Genomic DNA, 9,244 nt, shown 5'->3' on the forward strand with positions numbered 1-9,244 from the left:
ACGACAAGATGCTCTTTTTGTCGTACTTTATCTTGCGTAGATATTCGTTGCTCAGATCAATACAAACACAAAACCTTTCAGTTCTTCCGATTATTGCTTGCGTTCATTCGTCTTTTTTCTGTTATTTCATTTACATTTTCGTACTTTTAACACATCCCAACCTGAAACGATGCATATATTTTTTTTACGTCGTCATACGGCTAAGGTGCAACGGACCATTCTGGGACCTGCTCACCTGCACGTCATTTTCCGGCGGACCATTCTGTCGCAGCTTAGTATATATAATATAGTACATGCTTGCTTGTGTTCCAAGTTGGATACAGCGACAGATGATGCCGCAAGCACACCTTGTTCAGGTGGGGAGGAAATCGGCGCTGCTAAGAAAACATTGAGCGCCAACTCTGGTTGGGAAATCGCTTCTGGCAACTTCGGCAGCACACACTTGCTACTTTCTAGTTGCTGCTGCACAATCATCTCCGGGTTCTCTGATCGATCTGTCAAAATCGCCGAACCACTTTCCAGCTGGGTTTCCTGCGGACGTTGCTTCTGCCAGTGAAAATGCACGCACCAACCGCATCTGCCTGCCGGATTTTCTTCAGATACACGCTTTCTACATCTGTCCGACAGGGGGCGCCGGGAGGTGCTGCCGCGATCCGGTTGCCACCAAACGAAGAACATGATGTTAAAATTCACATTTTTCTGAGGGAAAATAAAGTAACGTAGGAAAACTGAAGTCACAGACGGAAACGAACACCGCACATTCTAGTTAGCTATACGCATATCTGGCAGATTTTGTCGTGCCACATGTTCATGATTAAACAGCTTTCAACACAGACAACATTGCGTTGGTGCAGAATGAGAGTACAGACCAGTGAGTACTTTGTACATTGAACAAAAAGGAAACATGCCGCTTTCAGCCTCCCATGATTTGAGTGTCTGCAGGGATTGGATTGTAGTTGGGGCATTGCTATCAATATGGTACGTAGCAGGATATAATATCCAAAACTGCTCCTGTGAGTTGAATTAGCAGGTTACCTAACTGAAGACTTCGTTAGCCCTCACAATACCAAAAAAGGATCCAAGTATTCAGAACCTCAAAACTATAGCCGTGTTCAGCACAAAATTCATTCATGGCAAGAGCAGAACTCCAAGATGGTTATCTGTGGTGGCATAGCTAACTGTAATCATAATTCAGAAACAGACATTTGATCGAACAGCTTCATCGCATAATCTACAAATATCAAACAATATGGCTGATTCCCCTCATGCATCTAAAGACATGTCATTATATGATTTTTGGAAAATATATTAGTGCCACTTAGCTGGTTACCATGGATCCCCTATGATGGCACCATTTTTGTTCTCAGTGAAGCAAAAGTGATGTGCCAAAACAACCTGGCTACTTCTGCTTTTGGTGACAAACAACAGAACTACAAGACGAATCTGAGTCAACCAACCATAAATCCATATTTTCAAGTTGCTTTTGAACTGAATCTGAAGCCCTACTGCGAGACCAGAAAAGCACATTACTTTTGTCTTCTAATATTGATCTGTTTGAGGTGTTAGGCCCTAACTCAATAACTCTCATAGCCTCATCCAGCTTTCCCAGCCTAACACCAGCACTGCTCGCCATCACTTCAGTTAGCATATGGACAAAACTCTTCTGTTTGATGGAAACAGACAGATCACTAGATGTACACATCGCTTTCACTCTCGACATGGCAAGTTCATTCCATTTGTTTTTCATGTCTAGCGAGCTCCTTATAAACATCAACCCTTCATCTGCAGTAAAGAAGTCAACAGACTGATCTGATGGCTCGATCAACTTATTGCCAAGTGAAATCATATTTCCATTTAGTAGCCATAGATTATATCCCAGGTCCAGGCAAGCTTTTATCACATAAGATATAACCAATGTTTCCTGAACAAAACCGTCAGAGCCCTGCAAACTACTCAATCTGATACTCTGAAGAAAATTGACGCCATCAATGACAGGATATCCTCTATGAGCAAGGTCATCCAGAAACTCTGAATTGTCACCAAGGAAAATAGTATTCTTCATGCCTGCCTTGTCAAGATGGCAAATCAAGTTTCTTGCAAATCTCTCTTCTATTGAGTACAGAGTTACGAGAACAACAGTACTTTTTAATTGCAGGGATTTGAGCATAGAACCGAGTTCACTATTTTTTCTAACAATTCTCCCTGGAAGAGCTTCATTGAAGCAGAAATCATACCACTTTAGCTTCTTTAAAGGCTGCAGTTCCCATAAATTGAAATCAAGATTCTTCCCATCCAACAAAGTAGAATCTGGCCCAACACTTTTCTCGTAGTTCACACCTGCATCCCTATGGGAGACGCTCAGGGCCCTTTCCTTCAGGAAGTTTGTGTATATATTGAAGTATCCACGTGAGTGGACGAATTTAACGAACCAAGGAGTCCATATTCTCTCACCCATCTTCTTATACCACCCTGTAGTTTTCTGCAATATTAGGAGTGAGATAAAAGTATCAGTAAAGCTAACAAATATTGATAGAATATGAACATATACCATCATAGGAAGAAAATGCTATAAATAAGAAATGAGATACATAAATTCCATTAACACAGGAACTGAAGCAGACAGACATTAAGAAAAAGAAAGTTTACCATGCCTTGGAGAATAGGTTTGAGTCCTTTGGCTTTGTGGTCATCATACCATAATCGAAATTCTTTCCATGGTTTTGGAAAGAGAAGTTGACCCCACGTGCCTACCATCTGATACAAGAAAAGCCGAGTCTCGCTATCCAGCTGTATCTTGTTTCCATGTTTACCTATGTAGTTCAAAATCAACTGGTTAACAGAGGCATTGCAAAATTGCCAGCACTTGCTGTAATCGTATTAGGAATAAGTGTATATATACTGTAACTGCATTTAAAAAGTGTATATACTGTAATAATCACAAAAAAACATTTTTTTTGGAGTAGAAACAGAAAAACAAATAGTCTCAAAGACCAAAGAATGCAAAAACAAACAAAACCATAACAAGAAGAAAACTTATACTGAAGTTTGATCATAAAAATGAATGTACCTAAAAAAAGGAATAGTTGCCCTCTGAGTTCAAGTGATTGTATTGTATGTACCTAAAAAAATTTATGTGCCCTCACTATATGGCATTGCATGATGGTAAGGCCTAACCTCCAATTGTCCAGCACTCGAAATAGAGACTAAGCAAATATGACCAAAGAAAACTAATGGTTGTGACACTCTAATTAGAACATAGATCATAGCAGAAAGATACATGAATAACACTGATATATGCAGAATTTACAATACCTTTGTATATTTTGACAGCTGTACACCATATTAGCGTAAAATGAAACCATGGGCTACCATGGAACTTCATCAAATGAAATGTTGGACTAGACAGTAGACACTACACTATCCACACCATTTTACAAGGGCTAGTCAACCCTGAACATGGGACACTGTCTGTCAGTTTCTAGGTGTGGTACTACGTCTTAGTCAAATCCTGGTCATGTACATTATTAAATTCAACCGTACAATGGTCTGCCCAGGGGTTGTTCATGTGTCTAGTTTAGTTTTGGACCACAAACGAAGTATGCTATAATGCCAGGTACAGAGTGAACTACCATTATCCAAACTAAGGTATCCCAAGTAGTTGATGGAGATTGAGAAGATGACATCTAACATAAAACCACTTACTCAAACTGCACAATAATTCGAAAAAAGGATCATACATAATGAACACGTAACAGTTTAAATTGATACAAGATTACCACCACCCATATACTACTGTACATACATTGTATTCCAATCAACCAAGTGCCGAACAATACAATCAATACATATAGTGCAAAAGGCAGAGTTGAGTGAGAACACCTGAATCCCCCCATAGACTCGCTACTGCAGAAACCCCGCAGATCATGCATATCTGACTTGTCTTTCACAGTCCCACCTGCCACTACCCTTGTTCCTCTTCCATACCAAGGGGCATAGCCAGAGCTACTAAGTAGGGAGCTGATCCCAACAATTTCTTGTAACGCAATAAGAAACCACAATTTCTTGTAACACAATAAGAAACCACTATTTACAGTAGTCATTGACCCCAATAATACATCCCTATCGTGGAGAGGATTCCGACTTTATGTTTGCCCAGCTCTGACCTGTCCATACCACCACCTTCACCCTTGCTCACAACAAGGTTATTAAGACGACAAAACGTTGAAACGCTCAAGAGTATGAAGCCTAACTCGGATTGGATCCAAAATTAGACTGGGTGTAGGGTTGTTGATGGGCCTCGGAGTCAAAAGCCCACCAGAACAACTATATAATGAGGGTCCGGGCGCGCTTAGGGTTAACCCTAATTCGCGACCAGCAAACTAGCAGTCGCGTCCTTCTCGCCCTCGCCAGCCGTCATCGCGAACCTAGCAGTTTGGTACGCGGCGCTTCCTCCCTGTACATGTGGATACCTCGGAGGTGCTGCATCTGGAGCACTAGGACGAACCGCGCGAGGACGTGAAGGACACCAGCAACTGCACGACAGTGCTCAACGCGTATGTCTACATCGAGACGGCTTCCGCTGCCCTGCGCGTCTGGTGGTAATTCATTGACCTATAAAGCATGAGTTCTTGGTTTATGGGGTCGAAAATTTTGTTTTGCGCTATTGTAGCCTCCCCATAGTCCAACAATAATTTTAGACAATAAGTCAATAACATAAAGTTAAATACCAAAATAGAGAGGTTACTAGCTTAGCAAAACAGAGGCAACGAGGATGAGAGGAGTTGGCTGATGGGTGCTAGCCATCGGCTGCTAGCAAACAAAGGCGCAGAGGGAGAGGGGCGACATGAATGTCGCCTACTGCACGGCACAACGGCACATGGCGCAGAGAAGTGGCTGCACACGCCGCGGAAGGAGAGGGCACACTTGGTGCGGAGGGAGAAGGAGAGGGAGATGGTGACACGGCGTGACAGACAGCAGCAGTAGCACCTTAGGCGGCGGCGGTGGAGAGCAGAGAGGAGAGCGGCGTGCTGCTAGCCATCGGGCTTTAGGACAGGGGAGTAGGGCAAACACATAGGGACTGGGCCCAAAAATAACTAACTGACTGGGCTCAGTGTAGTTAATGGTCTAAAACACACGAAACACTACGTTTTATAGTATAGAACGCTTAAATGGCAAAACGTGGAGTTTAAACGTTGAAAACACCGTTTTAGGCCATATTATTTAAAGATTCAGAGTTTCAACCTCTAATTAGTGTTTTGACGCTCAAACATGGTTTAAACGTCGTTTAAACGACGTACGTTCAATAACACTGGCTCACAGCACCACCTACCCACCAACCTGCAGTAGCCAATTGCTCAATGCCAAGAAAGCAAACTGTCAATCTTTCTTCCACTAAGAAGGATACAGAAGAAATGAAGACAGATGCGGGCTCAGGCGCTCAGCGACTCAACACCAGTATTGCCCATTGGATTCTTCTTCTTGCCAAGATAACTTTTGCTTAGTGAAATGTAATGGTTTGGTGGAAGTGCTTATGCTAAACAAGCTAACACTTCTTCCACTAAGAAGATACCTTACCTTTACGGTTTCCTTGAATAAAATTGAAAAGTTCATGAGGTCAGTAGATGTTGCAGTGTTGTGTTTGTGCCGCCCTGCTGAGGCGATGTCAATTGATTTACCAAAAACTGAATTAGCTGAACCAACTAACATTGATTAATGAGGTTCAGTTTCTATTCAGCTTGGTTACTTTGGTTGCCATTTCTCAAAAACCCAAGCTTAAACATAGGAATGAACCAAACATCTAACTGAAGACACCAGATGGTCGTTCCTAGATTCTAGGCAGACAATATTTTTTCATGAGGACCAACTTTTGTCTTAGATCATGTCAGTAGGGCCTCCTGTACATTGAAATTTGCGAACAGAGCACATTATCCATTATCCTAAAAAAGAAAATAACCAGTAAAACTAAAAAAAATGTATCCAAGAGCCACGGTCGGTCACCCTTCACTAACCAACTATAGTAATATATATGACGACATTCGGGCTGCAGGCAACCAAAAGTCAGAACAAGTCAAACAAACTTTGCTATATAAAAATCTATGGCTAATGTCAGAGCAATATTGCGAGATCAGAGTTCTCGGAACTAAAATGAATGCAAGCTTCAAGGAAATCAAATACATAAATCCTATTCATGAGAAATTCTAAGCTGTGAATCTCCAACATTTTAACTGAGACACAAGATGACACCAGAGATTATAGACTAGAGCACCATGGCATGTTATCGTCATATTTTAACCTACCCTACTTAGACCGTGCCCAGCAGTTCACTCATATGGTCACCAAAAACACTGTTTTGCATTGTAGACTGTACTGTTTACAGAGTGGAATTTGAATATAAGTATAGAGATGAGTAAGCTGCTGGAGATAGCCTTATTTGTGTTTTGTGTTTCAAGTTCCAGTGACAGAAGCTCTTATGCAGAAATGATAATTAACTTAGGGCATGTTTGGTTCGTGGCTAACTACGACAAACTTTGCCTAAGGTTAGTCGTTCAAATTGAAGAACTAACCTTAGGCAGAAAAGTTAGGCAAAGTGTGGCAAGTTAGACAAGGAACCAAACATGCCCTTAGTAAATTATAAGCACAGAGATCCACTATACACACACAACCTCCTCAATCTGGCATGAGAGCAAAAAACAGAGTCAATCTTATAACTAACCCCAATGAATAGGACACATATCACAGTGATGTGATGAGGCAAACAAAAAAACTAGCTATGATGCTTAATAGCAGCTTCATCTCAACGAACTACAGAAAAAAGAGACCATTAACCACGCCAGGTCCTACGTAAGAATAACAGTCTGCATTTCGCACCCTTTCTTTGCAACCAAGAGATGAGACTAAACAAGCATTCATGATGCAGTGCAGTGTTATTAAGTAACATCTCACCTGCGACGAACCGAGGGCGCTGGAGCGACGCGCCGAACAGGTAGGGGCTGTAGTTCTCGCGGTCGTAGTAGTACCTCAGGACCAGCCGCTTCAGGAACTTGTAGTAGAGCGGCGAGACCTGGAGGTCGTCCTCGACGACGAAGGCGAACTCGTCGTCGGAGCCAGGCCACCATGCCTCTATCCACTGCGCCTGGAGCCCCGCGTTGGAGGCGCGGTAGTGCACGCGCTTCTCTCCGTGCGGCCACGGGAACGCATCGACGAAGTCAAGGATCTCGTGCGACGTGGCGAGGGGGGGCAACGAGGAGTTGGGCGGGCGGTGGTCGAGGAGGACGTGGAGCGCGACGCGGTCCCCATCGTAGTCAGCTGCGGCGAGAGAGCGGAGGCAGCGGCGAAACGCGGCCGGCCGGTCGTAGGCGAGGAGCTTGATGAGGAGGGAGAAGCGGCGGGGATCAGAGCTGGGGCCGGAGCCAGAGCCTGCGGTGTGGAGAAGCGGGGCGGTAGAATGAGAGGAGCGGTGGAAGAGGAGGACTAGGAAGAGGGGGGCAGGGATGAAGATGAGGAAGCGGAGTGGGAGGGAGCGGCGGCGAGGAGACGCCATTGGTGGGGGTGGGGGGAGTGAAGGAGGGGACCGAGGAAGTGCAACGGGACTGGAGAGGGAGGAGGAGGCGGATCGACGGAGTTGGGGAGGAAGACAGGAGAGCAACTGTTGAGGCCCATAAACTTAACTCCGGAGGAAGACAGGAGAGCAACTGTTGAGGCCCATAAACTTTCTTGAGCGGATAGTGGGCTTGAGGCCAGCGAATCTATAACTATAGCACTATAAACTTTACAAAACTCGCTCAATCCAATCATTTTTACACCTCCATTAAAAATCAACAAACATATTATACCCAAACTTAACATACAATCAAAATCAACGCTCAGATCGCTAAATAACTCTCTCTTGCTCACTCAAATCTAGTGAACGGTATTATTTGAATTATCATTTCCCTCCCCCTCCCTCCTCCGCAATCCTGCAGCTCTAGCCTCCCCCTCCCTCGTGTCCCGTAGCCTCCTCCCCCTCACTTATGTCGTCGTCGTTATAGTCGTCAACCTCTTCTCTCGCACCGTCATCGTTAACATCTCCTCTCTTCTCACCTCCGCAGAATCGTAGTGTTAGCACGGACTATATGCTAATGTGTACTAATATGAACTTAATTGGAATTGATTATCTACTGTGATTTTCGGACAACGGAGAAGATGTTGGAGCAATCCTAATAATTATTTCCTTCCATATATTCTCTAACTCTCTACTATGTCTATGTGAAAATAAATTGCATTTCCTTGCAAATTAAATAATTATCTACAATACTATTTTAGGCCTTGCTATGTACCTGGTGTTGTCACTTGCTCTCAGTCGCAAGGAGGTCAACAAGGGTGAACAGTGATGATAACAGGGTTACGTGCTAGAAGGCAATAGCTCTGTTAATCTGGCCCCTCACGGGCACTGTGCGGGGGTATTTATAGGTACCTGAGCGCCCAGCGCCTTGTGCTAAGGACGCATGTGCCCTCAGCTACCTAGGTTATCCCCAGAATATTCCCATAAAGCGGGGTTACAGACTGTAATTACAGGGATGCCTTTACAAATTAGGCTCGTAACGCGCGGCGGCCACGCAGGGCCCGTTACGATGGGCCGGATCACACGTGGGCCTCTGAGCTGGACGAGGCTGCACTGTGGGATGACGTCGTCGCCGGTCTTCGTCTGGTGCCGATCAAGCGAAGGGTGTCCCTGCCTGTTTTGTCTCTGCCAGACCAGCGGCTGCAGCGAAGGCTTCGAGCGAAGGGTGGCGTCTTTGCCTTCGCCCCAACATTTGCCCTCCGAGGGACCAGTTCGACAAAGTCATCTGGTGCCGAAGACGTCGCTAGATGGCGGAGACGCTGCCCTCGCTCGAAGTGGTTCCGCGGGGGTTTTTGATGTGACCGTTGATTGACGGCGTACTGTTGGATTGCGGGTTTCCCGAAGCGCCGCGCCCTGTTGGATTGCGGGTTTCCCGAAGAGCCGCGCGCCGCCTATAAAAGGGAGCGGGGGTCGGTGCTTTTTGAACTTCACTTTCCGCGCTCCGCGAAAACCCTAGTCGCCCGCCGTCTTGCTGCTCGTCTGCCCGCCGTGCTCTTGTTCGCCAGAGATCTGGCTCGGGTGAGGCAGACCGCCCGCCGCCGCCGACGGTACGTAGCGATGCCGACCTCCTCTTCTTCCGCTGCCGCTACGCCGCCGGTCGATCCCTCGCCGCCGGCCGCCGCCTCGTCTGAGGAGACGCTGAGT

The 9,244-nt window shown here is 45.3% G+C and overlaps 1 protein-coding gene across 2 annotated transcripts; it reads right to left on the bottom strand.

Annotated features, from left to right (window-relative positions):
• Nucleotides 1-245: 245 nt before the first annotated feature.
• Nucleotides 246-7,652, bottom strand: LOC103650047 (uncharacterized). Of its 2 annotated transcripts, XR_002750276.2 has the most exons (4): nt 6,943-7,641; nt 2,647-2,810; nt 870-2,479; nt 246-643 (listed from the first exon to the last, which is right to left on the bottom strand). XR_002750276.2 is itself a non-coding variant. In XM_008675716.4 (3 exons), exons 1-3 carry the CDS (start codon nt 7,538-7,540, stop codon nt 1,400-1,402), a joined length of 1,842 nt encoding a protein of 613 aa, XP_008673938.1. In that variant the 5' UTR covers nt 7,541-7,652; the 3' UTR covers nt 246-1,399. The 2 variants fall into 2 exon arrangements, 1 of the variants encoding a protein (XP_008673938.1); XM_008675716.4 differs by having other exon boundaries at nt 246-2,479; nt 6,943-7,652.
• Between the last annotated feature and the right edge of the window lie 1,592 nt (nt 7,653-9,244).

This window comes from Zea mays, chromosome 3 (genome assembly GCF_902167145.1).
Source record: "Zea mays cultivar B73 chromosome 3, Zm-B73-REFERENCE-NAM-5.0, whole genome shotgun sequence".
Classification (NCBI taxonomy): domain Eukaryota; kingdom Viridiplantae; phylum Streptophyta; class Magnoliopsida; order Poales; family Poaceae; genus Zea; species Zea mays.